At 44.2% G+C, this 16,121-nt stretch overlaps 1 protein-coding gene across 1 annotated transcript; it reads right to left on the bottom strand.

Annotated features, from left to right (window-relative positions):
• Positions 1-2,126: 2,126 nt before the first annotated feature.
• Positions 2,127-15,774, bottom strand: Mlh3 (mutL homolog 3). Its single transcript, XM_055593128.1, has 7 exons — positions 15,747-15,774; positions 14,103-14,214; positions 12,158-12,317; positions 7,642-7,665; positions 7,475-7,553; positions 4,933-5,084; positions 2,127-3,226 (listed from the first exon to the last, which is right to left on the bottom strand). Exons 1-7 carry the CDS (start codon positions 15,772-15,774, stop codon positions 3,083-3,085), a joined length of 699 nt encoding a protein of 232 aa, XP_055449103.1. The 3' UTR covers positions 2,127-3,082.
• Between the last annotated feature and the right edge of the window lie 347 nt (positions 15,775-16,121).

Raw genomic sequence — 16,121 nt, 5'->3', positions numbered from 1 at the left:
GGATCTTATGCCTTCTTGTGGCCTCTGCAGGCATCTACAGACAGGTGGTGCACACACGCTCACACATATATCCACAAAAATAATAAATCTTTAAAATATATTACATGGGCAGGTGGGGACCAGGTGGCAGGAGGTGGTCCAGGCACGACATGCACATACTGGGCCCCACCTGAGGGCACCAGTGCGGCCTAGGGAGTCCTGCAGTTAATGTCCAGTGGCCTACGATGGTGTCCTGGATGATCTGAGCCGGGGTGCTGGTGTTTGGAATTCTCTAGCTGGCATACTATCTATACACAGAGGTGTGAGGATGAAAAATGTCAAGGAATATTGACACTCGGGAGCCGGAATATCCATTTCAAAATGAGCAATCCGGAAGGGTGGGTGGAAGACATCCAGAGGCCAGCCTGCCATGTGGCCTGCCCACAGCAGGAGCCACTGCGATGTGCAAGCATGTGGTGGGGAGAAGCAGAGGGTTTATGCACTATCAAGAGAGCTGAACTGGAGACACGAGGGCAGAGAGGAATAGCCTGGCTCTGAACCTCACAGACAGCACAGTAGAGCCGGCCCCGCCCCTCCCTGGCTGAGACACTGGCCCTGAACCTCACAGGACAGCACAGAGCTGGCCCTCGTGGCACAGACGCAGGCAAGCTGGCCTGAGGGTGTGAGCGTGGGAGAGCTGGCCACACCATTTGTCTGCGGTATGGTAGTGTGGACCAGAGAGAGATGGGCCCCTCATCCAAGTCTGGACTGTGGAAGGTAGAGAACTGACTCTCACAAGTCATCCTCTGGCCTCCGCATACACCCGAGCGCGAGTGTATACACACACAGACACACTCATAAACAAACAAATGTTTAAAAATTACTAGGATATATCAGAAAATTAAGTGTGTCTTTGTTCTTATGGTCCGTGAGTTAAAAGGGACAAAATAAAACACTAATAGGCAATAAAAGTAATCTACTGGATATTTTTGGCTAATAAGTTGTTTTCATGCTGATGAAAGCAAATGAGTTTATAAATTATTAAAAGATAATTGTCTCCTTGCTTGAACCAGGCCAGCCAGGAAGGCATAATTCATAGAAAATATTTTCTGATTCTCTGCTCCCCTTGGAAAAACAGGAGTTGGCAATTACACAGAAGCCTTCTGAGGGTCGCTCGGTCGCTCTGTTAAGAAGTACTCTACCTCTTTGAAGCCCCGTGAACCGGCTGACAGAAAAGAATTTTTTTCACATTCTTGGAAGTGAAAGCATAGTGAGTCATGCCTGGAGAAGTAAAGACAAAGGGCATCCTCAGCTACATCTGAGTTACTGGACAGCCTGGGCTACAGGAGACTCTGTTCCCCACCCCTTTTCCTCCTCACCACAGTGTTCTCAAACAGCTGGTCTGGGACAGGCTGAAGGTGCTGTAGGCCACATCTCCCCACCACACACAGGCAAGACGCTCTGAGCACATGACACACCCGCTGGTACAGCTCTGGGGAGAGAGGCCTGTCCTAGACAGTGGGGCCTATTCTTCCCGGTTCCAATGATGAAACTACCAGGATGGGCAGGAGAATGAGGGCTGGTCCCGTGAACCCGCCCTGAGGCCCACGCTCATAAAGGCATTACTTTCATCTCTGCGATTCACTCCAAGGCTACTGGCAAACACATTCTCCCATGAGCACACATTAGTTTCCTGCACTTAAAAATAATAGAGAATCATCTCATTGGTACAAAGGCCGTTGTGAGCAGGATGGTGAGGAAGTGCTGCCATGGACAGCCTCCTCATAGCATCTCGTCGCTCACACAGCACCGAGTGAGATGCCTGCAGTAAGCGTTATCAGCTGGATTGCAAACCCCTCCCCCACCCAGCCCTTTAGTCAACTAATTTGAAAAGCAGGGAAAATACAAATGAAAAGAAGTATAACAAGCATTTTCCGAAAGATCAGTCCTGGTCCCAAGTGAAAGTCTATGGCCATTAGGCACAATGTAATAAAACCAGCACACGATGAAAAAGGACCAAAGAACCTTTGTCTTCTGTGAAAAGAAGATGCATTCTTGGTTAGGATTAAATAAATGCTGCACTTTGATATAATAATTACTTTCATTGTAGAAACTATAAAATTCATTAAAAAAAAAACCAAACCCAGTATTTTTTAATGTTTTAGTTATTCAGGATATGAACATTCACTTCTGGTTTTAAAAAGCAGTAAGACAATCAAAAAACCAGGGTAAGATGGCAAATTTTCTTGTGAGGAAGTAGTAGCACATGCCTTTAATCCCAGCCCTTGGGAAGCAGAGGCAGGTGGATCTCAGGGTTGAGGCCAGCCTGCTCTACAGAGCAAGTTCCAGGACAGCCAGGGCTACACAGAGAATTAAAAAAAAAAAAAAAAATCAAGCTTTCTCTATTCTAACTCTATGCTTCTCTTTGCCAATAGTTTCTTATTTATTTTGAGACAGGGTCACTACAGCCTAGGCTAGCGGTGACCTGCCACCCATCTTGCCTCAGCCTCACATGTACTGGGATTCAGGTGTAAGTCACCACACCCAGCTATAAATAATTTTTAATCCCCCAAATAACTGAAGTCTTGCTGGAAGACATCAGACAACATTTTTATAGAGAGCAAAGAAACACCATCAATCTGTAACATAAAATGTAAAGAAGCAGGAGTGAAGCGAAGAAGACAAATGTAAAACAGGACTGAATGGGAGAGGAGGAGGCTGGGCCCGGGGACCTTGAGGACAGCAGAGCAGCCCCTCTGGTTTCGCATCTTCTCACATAAAGTAAATTGAGAGGCTGGGGAAATACTGCTCAAAACAGCAGCCACACCCTCAAACTAACCAACCTACCAATTACAAAAATCATACATTTTATCACCCAATCAGTTTACAAATGATAAGCCTTACATGGCAAACTCCTGTGTCCACGGGTGCAAAGGAATGAACTGTCCTTAGGCTTGAGTGCATCTGCCTGCTCAACTAGAAGGACCATCTGATCCAGGAGACTGACCCACTTACGGCCGGCCGGCTGACCCGCCTGCTCACAGCCGTACCACCCCAAGTTGCTCATGCTGTCTGTCGGAGGCACACCAGTCCTCTTGGCTCCTTACAGATCTGCAGTTTTCTTCTCATGGTGGTTCACAAGGGGGCATGGACTGCTGCAGGTTCTGCTTTTATCACAGCCTTCTGCTTTTCCAAAGAGATGCCAGGCACGGGCCATTTTTCGGAGTTTAGCAAGATTGGGTTTAACCTATGAAAAGAAAGAGAATAACTATAATTAACACTTTTTCAAAGTACTTCGAAGTATGACTCTCCAAATGTGTTTAGATTTCTCCTCAGACCTGAACTGTAAGTCTAGATTTTTATCTCCTCAGTAATGGGGACTTTCATAGACATGGGTTGTTGTGGAGGGGCAGCGGAGCTGCTTTGCCTGTATGTATGTCTGTGTAACATGTATGTGCATGCCTTGTGCCTGCAGAACCCTGACAGAAGAGGTTAAGTCTCTTGAAACTGGAGCTGCTGACATGTGAGCCTCCATGTGGATGCTGGGAATCAAACCCGGATCCTCTGGAAGGGCATCCAGTGCTTTTAACCAGTAAGCCATCTTTCTAATCCCTTAAAATAAAAGTTTTAGTGGAGTAAAATCAACTGGATAAATCAGGGAACATAAGACGTCAATGCAAGCAAAGACTTTACAGCAAGAATCAGAAGCAAAAGAAAGACTTCTGGAAAGCAGCAACACAGCACTCCTCATTTACACTCGCCCCTGCTCCACCTAAGACCATTACAGGGTGCTACAGAGATGGCTCGGAGGCTAAGAATATGGACTGCTCTTCCAGAACCCCTAGGCTGAACTCCCAGCACCCATATGGTGGTTCACAATCACCTATAACTCCAGTTTTAGTGGATCTAACACTCTCTTCTGGCTTCCATGGGCTCAAAGCACACACAAGGTGCCCAAACATACATGCAGGCAGAACACCCATCTACATGAAAGAAAAATACATTTTAACAAGAATAGGCAGTGTTCTGTGCATCTACTGCATTACCCACAGCAATGTTCCCATGCTGTCCCCATCACAGATTAGAGTACCAGCATGGTAGAGATCTTCAAAGTCTAGTTCCATGCCCGATGAGGAAACACAGAGATCCTTTGAGATGGCTAGCTCCAAATGCAGCTCAGCCTCCCGGCACACACTTGTAAGATACTGGACGCTTCAGCTCTGTTCTGACAACTGTGAGTTTGAAGCATTTCTACCTTCAGGAATAATCAAACTTGGAGCTGGGAGGCAACTGATGTTCAGGATATATGTACATATGTTAAGCTTACAAACCAGGAGGCCATGACAGAGATAATGTGACACTTTAGTCTAAGCTCCATTTCAAGTAAGAACTGAAAGACCAAGTGTATGTATGGTCTTAAATAAAACTTCCAGCGCATGCTTTTCAAAACTCTCCTTTTGTGGGGAGGATAAAGATGAATTGCAATTAGAGAGCAGACGCTGGAAAACAAAAAAGATAAACTTTGCTCCTTCCTGGTTCTATTGGTTGATGCTGGTTGGGTTTCGGTAAGCTTACATAAGCTAGAATCCCCAGGGAAAAGAGGAAACCTCATCTGAGAAAATGCCTCCACCAGGCTGGCCTGTAGGCAAGTCTAGGGGGGCATTTATTTGCCTGACTAAGAATTGGTGTGGGAGGTTCCAGCCCATTGTGAGTGGTGCCCCTCCTGGTCAGGTGGTCCAGGGTACTATTAGAAAGCAGGCTGACTCTGCCACACAGAGCAAGCAGTGGTCCTCCTGGGTCTCTGCTTCAGTTCCTGCTTCCAGGTTCCAATCCTGCTTGAGTTCCTACAGTACAATTGTGATGTATAAGCCAAATAAACCCTTTCCTCCCCCAGGTGTGTTTTGGTTGATCACAGCAACAGGAAGCAAACTAGACCAGGGTCATTACTGTAACCTGTTTTTCCTGCTCCAAGTGGTCCAGGTCAGCTAAGGGCAGCATTGAAGGTCTCCCATGAGCACACTGGAATGGCAGCTGGCACAAAGACAGAGCTTCGATAAGGCGATAGCTCTCCTCGAGGCTCAGGCAATCATTAAACTTAATGGCCCCTAAATGAAAGAGACACCAGAAGGTTATAGTGTGCACGGTGAAAACTCGTGCCAACCGTGGGTCAGGGCTGAGTACCTGGCCAGAGTAACGTATTTCTTAGACTCCTTTAGCCTGGCCTTCATACTACCTGAACCTGGCACCTGAGGTCATGGAGTAAACTAAGGCTTCAGGACTGCCCTCTTGTCTCGGAGTTTGTCCCCATGCTCTCTCAGGGAGGCATTCCTAACCTCTTAGAATCTTGTTTTGGGGATTTTTTCTCAAAGGGCAGTATTTTTGCTTATTTAGGAGTGAGTGAAGTTTCAGTTTTCTTCTGTCTATTAGGTTCAAAAGCAAACTATTTTCTTATAGTGTCTATTTTATTTCCCCTTTTTCTTGATCTCCATAAAGTCTTCCTAATTTAAATCTTCACACATTAGAACATGTTTTTAAGGCCAATTCAGTATCTAATTCAATGAATATTAATGTATATATGCTTTGCATTAGGTGCCTTTTCAGACTGTGAATGAACAGATGTCTCCACCATCATCATGCTCCAACAGGTAAGATAATGTAAAACAAGTCAGTACAATGTAATTTAACTTATCAGTGCTGTAGAACAGGCTAAGCATCTGTAACACACGGCTAACCAGTTTAGAATGCCAAGGGATGCTCTCTTGGTAAAATACTTCAGCTGAGACACTGGGTTAAGAAGACACGATCTGCTGGGTAGTGGTGGTGTATGCCTCTAATTCTAGCACTTGGGAGGCAGAGGCAGGTTGATCTCTCTGAGTTCGAGGCCAGCCTGGTCTACAGAGTGAGTCCCAGGACAGCCAAGGCTACACAGAGAAACCCTGATTTGTAAAACCAAAAAAGAAGAAAGGAGAAAGGAGGAGGAGGAGAAGGAGGAGGAGACATAATTTACTAGAGTATTGGAGAAAGAGCAGAAAGGTATTTCAGGCTCAGGAAAGGCCAGTGCAAGGGTGTCAAACACAGGAGGGATAAGTCCAAATGTAAAGAGCGCGATGGAGTATAACATGGGCTCAAATTCAAACAGCAGCAGGGCCAAAGCACAGAGTCCCTTGTAGACTATGGCCTTTGCCAGGTATGAAAGAAGATGTCTGTGATCCTAGCACTTTGGAGGCAGAGGCAGGAGGAGAGTTTAAGAATATTTTCAGCTATTAAGTTAAGAGACCAACTTGGGCTATAAGAAACATTATCTCAAACAAATTTAAAAAATAAATACATAAAATAATTCTATACCAAAAGTAATAGTAAATGGCAATATGTCTTTCAGATAAAGGATGACATGCCTGGGCTGGAGAAATGGCTCTTTCAGAGGTTCTGAGTTCAATTCTCAGCAACCACATGGTGACTCACAACAATCTATACTGTGATCTGGTGCCCTCTTCTGGCATACAGGTGTACATGCAGATAGTGCACTCATACATAAAATAAATAAATCTTAAAAAAAAAAAAAAAAAAAAAGAATGACATGCTAAAGAGTGGCCTGGCTGGGCATACTGGCACACACCTGTAACTCCAGCAATTCAGAGGCTGAAAAGGGAGGATTGCTATGTTAGGGATCGGCTTATTCTATCTAAGTAGCCTGGGGTACAAACCAAGACTATGCCTGAAAACAAATCCAAACAATTAACAAGGATTCCTGTGGGTGCTAAGAGAACGATTACTTGAGCAGGAGCCAGAAGGGATGTGAGGACTAGGTAGAGGGGTCACTTCTGGCAAGAAGAGAGGCAATGGAGACATCCAGTTAGACTCTGAAGGCACCGATGATGCAGCAGGTGGGATAACAGGGTAGAGGGGCAAAGGACACTGGATTTGCAGGGGCAGAGTAAGCTGGGAGAGGCCGAGGTGAGAAGACTGAAAGGAGGAATAAAACGGGGGAGTCAGTGGGTCAGATAACAATTGCAGGACGTTCCGAAGCCATCACTTCCCTAATCTGAGTCCCGCAATGCCATGTCCTTCACTCATCACATCCCCACCCAAGACCCCTCACTAGACCTGTGTTCCCTACCAGCTCCAACGTTCTCTGTGGAACCTTCTAAGCGTCTGGTCTTTATTTCCAGCCTAATTTCTTGGTACTCTTGGCTGCTCCTCATGAGAGGAATTTACTCCTGGCTTTTGTGGCTCTGCCAAGGCTGCTTCCGCATGCTGTGAGGAGCCGCAGGCTTACTCAGGGCCTGACTCTGAGTACCTCCTGTAGGGCCCATTCTGCTTTGTTAGGCAGTCTGCACCTGAGTTCCATTACTGTTCTACTTTCAAAAGTAATTCTTAAGGAAGATTCAGTTTCTTGACCTAATTATACTCTGTAAAAGGGAGCAGAGAAGGACATTTTGCCTCCCTCACAATCACTCCCCCTGCCAAGGAATCTAGCTGATGCGCAGGCTCTTACCGTGACAAGCCTGGGAGGCCAATACCTTCTGGACAGTCAACGGCAATGTCCCTTGGATGCCTCCTGTGGTCTGGAGCAGCTACATTATTAATAAAGGGGAAACGAGATAATGAAGCCTTTGTGTGTGACACTTCAGAATGACATCCGCAAATAAGAGAAAAGCTTACCTCCACTTGTTCTCGAATAAATTCCTATAAAGCCAAAAGGAAAATAGGCATGAATCTACTGTTCTGTTGTACTTGCCCTTTTAGCATTTAAAAACATCCTCAGTGACACAGGAAATAACCCCAACAATTAAGAAACATGATGACATGAAATCAAAAAGCAAATGCACAGCAAAAGAAACTATCAAGAGAGGGAACAGAGAGCCTACAGGTGAGGAAAATCTTTGCCACTAATACAAGAGGTTAACATTTAAAATAAATTAAGAGCAACAAATTAAACACCTACACACACAGACAAAACTGCCAATCAATAGTTGGGCTAATGAACTGAACGGACAATTCTCAAAAGAAATATAAACAGTCAATAAATATTTTTAAGTGTTCAGTGTTCCTAGCCATCAGACAATGAAAATTAAACCTTCTTTGAGATTCCATCTCACTCTAGTCAGAATTACAATCATTAAAAAACAAAAGTAAATTAAATACAAAAAGCCAGATGGTAGTGGTACATGCCTTTAATCCCAGCAATTGGGAGGCAGAGGTAAATCTCCAAGTTTAAGACCAGCCTGGTCTACAGAGAGAGTTCCAGGACATCCAGGACTACACAAAGAAACTTTGCCTCTGGAAAGCCAAAACCAAAACCAAAACCAATAAAAACCCAATAGAACAAAACAAAAACAAAAAACAAAACAAAGGAAGAAAGAGAACAAATGACAAGTCCTAGCAAGGATGTGCTGTAGAAGGAACTCTCATCGGTTGTTGATGGGAATGTGAACAGCAGCAGCCACTACAAAAATCCTTGTGAAGTCTTCTCAAAAAGCTCAAATACAACTACCACATAAGCCAGCTGTCCCACTGGTGGGCATGTGCCCAAAGGACTCCATACCCTCCCATGGGGGTGCTGCTCATCCATGTCCACTGCTGTTCTTTCACGTGGAAAGAGAGTGGAACCAGACGAGATAGCCAGTAACAGATGAAGAGACAATCAAAAGGTGGAAACATACAAGTGAGGTAACCTAGACTCACAAAGACAAGCAGTCTACGTTGTCTCTCATGTGCAGATCTCAGTTGCCATTTGTTAATGATGTGTATCTAGGTGGGCAGAGGCTACAAACTAGCAAAAAGCTCCTGAGACAGAGCGGCTTTGAGGGGAAGGGGACAAAGGACAACAGAACACAGGAAATATTAAAGTAGAAAGGATTCAGCGGGGAGAAGGGAGAGCAGGTAGATGGAAAGGAGGTCAGGGGCAATCAACCGAAAGAAAGTATGAAAATGCCAGAAAAAATGTTACTGTGTAAGCTCATTTTTAAGATTTAGTTTTATTTTAGTGTTATGCGTATGGGTGTTTGCCTCCATGCTTGTCAAGTTAAAAGGCTTATTTTCCAAAACACGTCTCAGAAGCTTCTCCTCCCTTGGGTATCTTTGTCCTTATGGAGACTTTTTTTCCCCTTCAATACACTCTTGCTATGAAGCCCAACCTGGTCTTGAACTTGTCATCTTTCTATCCAAATCTGTCTACACTCCTTTACTTACAAAATGAATTAAAACCTAGGGCCAGTGGGATGGCTCAGTAGGTAAAGGCACCCCAAGATTCCTAGGGTGGAAGGAGAGATTTGCTGCCTGATACCCACACACCCACAGTAAAATTTTAAAATTAATTAATCTTGAGACATGGTTTCTCTGAGTAGCTCTGGCTATCCTGGAACTCACTCGATAGACCAAGCTAGGCTCAAATTCAAATCTGCCTGCCTCTGTCTCCCCAGTGCTCGGATGAAAGGCGTGTGCCACTGGCTAGAATGAAAAATTTTAATTAAAGCTGATACTACTTAATATTGTCAATTTGTTTAGTTTCTGGAGGCAAAAAAAAAAAAAAAAAACAACAAAAAACAAAACAAAACAAAAAAAAACTGTTTCAAGGCATGGTACATTTAATAATTTTTTAAACAAAATACAGGATTTATTACTTCTGATAACAGCTATAAATCAGCTTCGTAAGATTACAGAAGGATAATTCTTTTTGAAACTTCGAAATGAAATCAAACATTCTCCTCTTCTCCATATGCTCTAGTCTGAAAAGCTTTATAAATGCACATAATTACCAAGGTGCAAGACACGACACTGTAAACACTTAAACCTGAGGAGAAGAACGTCTCCCAGCACCTGACCCGTGCAAATGCAGCCTAACTCCTCTCTGCTGTGTGGGTGAGTGGGCTGCGCATCACAGCTGAAAGCCTGCAAAGAGCAAGAAGGGTCTCATTTTCGGCTCATTTCTTATTTCAGTTAGTGTAGATGGTTTAATAATGTTAAAAAGGCCCAGTCATGCCAAGCATGGTGGTGCAGGCCTTTGATCCCAGCAGGTGGCCAGGGCTGTTACACAGAGAACCCTGTCTGAGGAAAAGAAAGAGAATGTATCAATGACTGTTGATTGCTAGGATTCATGAAGTTACCTGTCTCAACACTGAATTGCTCCAACTTCTTCCAAAATCAACGGATTTGCCTACCAGCCTGACTTAACGTAATCAAATTTCCTGAAACCATAGGCTTTGAAGTAAGCTCTTTAAGAGCTGTTTTTGAAGTCACTTCAGAAGTTTTTATTATAATTTTCTGGTTAAAACTTTAGGTATTGAATTACAGTAAGATTCTCACAGATCCTATCTTTTGGATTCAACACAATTCGAATCCAAATCCAAAGCAGGAGTCTGTGAAGAAATGAGCTCTGTGGGCAGCAGAGAGCTCTGTGGAAAGTGAAGCCGAGGCTTCTCACCAACTGCCAACTTGAAAAGGGGAGGCAAAGGTAACACAAAGGCTGGACTGGCACCCTCCGCGGCAAATGCCCTCAAGTCCTTCTGTCTTAGGACAGAATGTCCTGCAGTCTCTGTCCTGCGCATGCAAACTCAAACTGCTGCCCTGCAGCCACTACCCAGCCACCCAGCTCCTCCTGCACAGCTGGAGGCTTTGGTCTCTTTTTTTTTTAGTGTTATGGAAGGGCAAGGGCTTTGTACATGGTAGGCAAGCACTCTACCTACCTACCATGGACCTGCATCCACAGCCTTGTAGGTTTTGTTTGTTTGAGACAGACAGACAGACAGACAGAGAGAAAGAGAGGACGAGAGGACTGCCCTGCACAACCCACAATTGGCTAGTTGGCCTAGACTTATGTAGCTCAGGCTAGCTTCAAGCTTGTAATCCCCTTGCCTCAGTACCCTGAGTGCCAGAATTATAGATGTATGACACCAGGTTGGCCAGAGAGTTGAGAGTTATTAGGCTTCAGTCCTGTCATCCCAGTGGGAAGACTCAGAAGATCAACCAAGCTTTCAGTAACTCCAAGTGCTCAGGCTTTCCTTGCGGCCACTGTGACTATTTCCTCTTGCTTGCAGCTTTACTTAGTTTAGACAACGTTACCTTTCCTAGACTCTCCCTTCCTCAGTATTGTCGCTCATCTTCTGGCTACTTTTCAATGTCACTTCCTTGGCCTTCCACTCATCCTCAGCAGTATGTTCTGTGCTGAGGTCGCAATCACCACCCCAGCAGGCAGGCCGCTCTTTACTGCTACCTCTTCAGCAGCACCACTGTCCTGTCTTCAAGCTGCAACTCTTGGGATCACTGTCGGGTATCTTCCTCCTTTATTGTTTTGTGCTGTTTCTGCATCAGATCTTCTGGAGTCTGCCTCATATCCAGCTGTCAAATCTGTCGCTCCTCTCCATTCCCACTACTTCTTAGTCAATCTTCAACCAGTACACTAACCTAAACTGCTCACCTGCTTCCAGCCTTTCCCAGACTTGCACGTCTACCCTAGCTTAGCCACTGTCCATCTTCTAATCTTTGTGTTTTATTTTCTTTCATTGTTTTTATGTGCATGTACATGTGTACATTCATGCATGCACATACACATGCCATGGTGTGTACTTGGAGGTCAGCGGATAACCTGAGGGAGTCAGTTTTCTCATTCTACCATCTAGGCTCTGAGGATTGAACTCAGGTCAGACGGGGCCACAGCACCTTTACCCGCTGAGCCATCTAGCTGCCTCTGAGTGCTTTGCCTAAATGTATGTATGTGCATCACATGTGTGCCTGGTGGCTGTGAAGGACAGAAAAGGGCACTAGAGGCCCTGGAATTGGAGTTACTGATAGTTGTGGGCCAACACTTCAGTGCTAGGAACAGAACCCAGGGCCTCTGCAAGAGCAGCAAGCGCTCTTCACTTCTAAGCCATCCCTCCAGCCCCCGCCCCCAAGTCTCACTGTGAAACACTAGTTAGCTTTCCCCTGCTTCCTCACTCCTCAGCCTCCTGCGCCAGGTGCCACCTGAGTAGCTCTGGGGCACACTTTCCAAACACACCTCAACTCTCCACACTCCACTCTATTGTACCTAACTCTCCTTCCTCCTTACTGTGAGCTGAGTCCTCTCTAAAGTTTCTAGCGCCTGGCACACTGAACATAACACAAACGTGTGCTGACTAAAGCCAAACACTGAAGTTAGTGGCACTCAGCAACTTCCCGAACACTGGAAGATGTCTCTCACCTCCACAATGCTCTTCGTCACAGTAGATCTTCCTCTTCGAAGTTCATTGGCTTCTCTTTCTACAAAGCAGAGCGGCACTTTCCCCACAAGGATCAAAGCATCACTGGCATCTGGAAAGAGCAACTCAAGGCCCAGATCTTCTAAGTGTTTGTGGTAAGACCTAAGGATGTAAAATCAGAACTTCACTTACTTCAGTGCTAGCTCCAAACACTCAATAGCTTTCAAAAACTCCCATGACCTTTGGAAGTCATATTGTTTTCCTTATGTTTATATGTGTTTAGGGTTTTATTATCAAATTTCCTTTTCAATTACAGTAATTCTCACTCACAGTTACACTTTCTAAGAATTCAGTTACTTGTGGTTGACTGTGATCCAAAAAAATAAATGGAAGATTCCAGAAGTAAACTTTTTTCTTTCTTTATTTTGGGGAGTGAACTGGGACCCTGCACATGTTAAGCATATGGTCTACCACTGAGCTACATCCCCAGCCATAAAATGTAAACTGATGCTGCTGAGAAGTATGATAACCTCTCAAGCTGTCCCACCGAAGCACCCTTGGCCAGGTCACCCACACTGTACATGCCACACACCTGCTAATCCCTTCATTTTCAGACTGCCCAGGACCACAGCTTTAAAAACAGAATTTATCTATGATCTTTGTATCTGATGTATATGATTAGCCTGCATGCATGTGCACCACATGCTTGCCTGGCACCTGTGGAGTCCAGAAGAGGGCACTGGATCCCCTGCAACCAGTTACTGTCAGCTGTGAGACTTCATGTGGTTGCTAGAACCCACACCTGGGTCCTCTGCAAAAGCAGCAAGGGATCTTAAGCATCGCACCATCCCTCCGGCCCAGTACTGCAGTTTTTATGCTCAAGCAATCCTTATTTTAGTTCATAATGTCCCCAAAACACATTAGTAGCGATGCAAAGGAGGCACAAAATATGAAAGACTGACCATGGCGCAACGTGGAGACGCTATAGGTATGCCATGCGGTTAGCCATGCTACAAGGGGATCGTCTACAGGGAACACAAGGGTTTTACAGGGATCATACTGCTGTTTGCAGGTATCTACTGGGGTTTTAGAACAAATCCATCACATACAAGGGAGGACTACTGTATACTACCTTTTTTTTTTCCTTTTGTTCTTCTACTGCAGGGACCAATTTGCTTCTAAATCTTATTCTCAAGTTTCATTCTTCACTAAGGAACTAACTTTCTGCCTGCATTTAAAGGAGTTTGGCTCAAAGAAAAGGTCTGAAAATGTTTTGAATTAGTGTTAAAAGAGGAGGTAATTAACAGCCCCAAGAACTGAGGAGTCCTGCTTGGGGATGTGTTGGTGGCAGTAAATAAGTAAATTACGCTCTAGGGAAAAAAGCTGTATTGGCAGCGGTGGATACCAAACCTGAAATGAACTGACAGTCTTTTCATTTTCAAAAATTTATGCTGCCCAGAAGTAGGAGAGTGTCTTATGTCTTATCCTGTGACTTGCTCCAGGACTGGCCCCACCCTGGCATCCCAGTGTTTTGCTTCTTGCTAATAACATTATGGAAATGAAGAGTCTAGAATGAACCAAGACAAGAAGAATGGAAGCAATTACTACCCTGACTTTGCTTTCAGAAACACTGCAGCATAAACACTTGGCTGTTCCAAGAATGAGAAGTGTATTCTAAACCAACTGCTGGAAAAAATTACCCGGGAAATTCTATCCTATACTCAGTATCTATGCTACAGCAGGAAGAAAGGCTTTTGGGGTCAGAAGACAGGCTTGGAGCCTGCTCCCCTGCTAACTGTTAAGTCCTTGGATAAGCCATGCAACACTCCTGTCTCGGTTTCCTTCTCTGGAAAAAAAAAAAAAAAAAAAAAGGAATGGATGCAGAAACCTCACAAAGCTTTGTAAAGCTTTGTATGGCCCGCACCATGTCCTCACGACGTTACTGACCGTAAGAGTCTCCTCTGTCCCTCTGACACTGTGATTGCTAGTGGAGGAATTATCGTGGAAGACAGTAATTTCTTCCGACCAGAGCTTTGTGGCGCTTGCTTCTCATAGGAGTCTATTGGAAGAAAGAACAATGAGACAAGAATAAGAAGGGAGGGCTTTTGCGTTCAGTTAAAAGGATGTTTGCTGAGGCATAGCCATGCTAAGAGTTCTCTAGAACTAAGTAGTGTGTTCAGTGTTTGTTTCTACAGTTTGGATTCTGGCAGTAAGCTAAGGGGTAGCCAGCCACTTGACTCATTTTAGCAGTTTTCCAGAATAAGAAACAGAAGACTAAACTCCTACATCCAGATCAACAAGGCAGTGCTCCTATCGTTAATATGTGTGGCACTGATACAGATATGTATATAATGTGGCATAATGTCTATATAACGCTGTAAGTCAAGAGGATTTCTTGGCTCCTTCAGAAAGGTTTCTCAGTCTTTGAAAAGAATTAGCCAGTATTATTTTCAAATGGTGTAGCAAATAAGTCTGGGTATGAATTTTTTAAAAATATCATTTAATTTTAAAAAGTTATGTATATGGGTATTTTGCCTGCATGTATGTCTGTGTACCATGTGTGTTCCTGGTGCCCACAGTAGCCAGGAGAGAGCATCAGAACCCGTGGAACTGGAGTTACACAGAGTTGTGAGCTGTCATTTTGGTGCTAGGAATTAAACCTGGATCTTCTGCAAGAGCAGCAAAGTGCTTTTAACTTCTGAGCCATCCCTCCAGCCTGATACTATTTATTATTATTATTATTATTATTTTATTACTTTGTGTGCCACGGCCCACATCTGGAGATCACAGGACAGCTTTTGAGGATCAGTTCTCTCTGTCCATCTTTATGTAGATGAGGATGATGGGGACTGAATTCAGGTTGTCAGCTTGCTCTGCAAGTGTTTGCCAGCTAAGCCTTCTCCCTGACCTGTAAGTTTGTTTTTAATGAACCCAAATTTTTACTTGTTCATTTCCTGCATTTCAAGCTATTTTGATGACTTCGTCAGTCTGAGATTCTTTGCCAATCCTTAACTGCCGCACATCACAACCAACCACTTCAGTAACTGTTATGACCTTGGAAAAGCCATGGAAAGACAAAGCTTCTTGATCTTCCTTTCTTCCTCTGATACTTTTTATGCAAAATCCCACAATTTTGTGCAGCCAGTTCGTTTCTTGCAGTCATCAGCCTTCTGACAGTTGAGAGCTCAGTGTAGAAGGCCTCCATTTAACGTGCTCTTTGTGAAGATAGGTTTGTACAAAATTATCATGAAATCAAGACACTTGAGCAACAAATATCAGCGTAATATTTAGTGAACTGAATATGGTGATTGATTTGTTAGCTGCTCAGCGAGACTTAGCAACTAGCCTCTGGATACTGTGAAACTGCTGACCAGCACCACAACCTACACATTTCTCAAACCACTGTATGTCACCCAGCAAAGGAGTAAGGGACAGCTCACAATTTAAGCCTGAACTCAAAGTTAGTAATTTTTCTCCCGCTGTATTTTACTGTATCTTTCCAAACTCCTAGGCCTTCATTTTATAAGGCAAAAGAAAATGGTGGTGACATTATTGCTATTCCAGTTCATAAAAATCTCCCTGGATTCTCACCTAATTCTTTGACATTAAGGCTGTCCATTATCTTATCATAGGAATCAAGATTTTCCTGGTAATTTAAATAAGGGTGTAGTGGCACATACTTGGAGCATTTAAGGCCAGCCTGAACCACAGAGAAACTGTCATTTATTTATTTATTTGTTTGTTTGTTTGTTTGTTTGTTTTTCAAGACAGGGTTTCTCTGTGTAGCCTTGGCTGTTCCTGGACTCACTTTGTAGACCAGGCTGGCCTTGAACTCAAAGAGACCCGCCTGCCTCTGCGTTCCTGAGTGCTAGGATTAAAGGCATATGTCCACCATGGCCAGCTATTTATTGGTATTTATCACTTGGTGAAGACAAATGCCTCTCAATGACAGAGATTTTTTTTTTT

Source organism: Psammomys obesus, unplaced genomic scaffold (genome assembly GCF_907164565.1).
Source record: "Psammomys obesus unplaced genomic scaffold, mPsaObe1.curated_primary_1811, whole genome shotgun sequence".
In the NCBI taxonomy this organism is placed as follows: Eukaryota; Metazoa; Chordata; class Mammalia; order Rodentia; family Muridae; genus Psammomys; species Psammomys obesus.
Note: the sequence above shows the minus strand (reverse complement) of the source record. Positions and strands in the feature narration are given on the sequence as shown.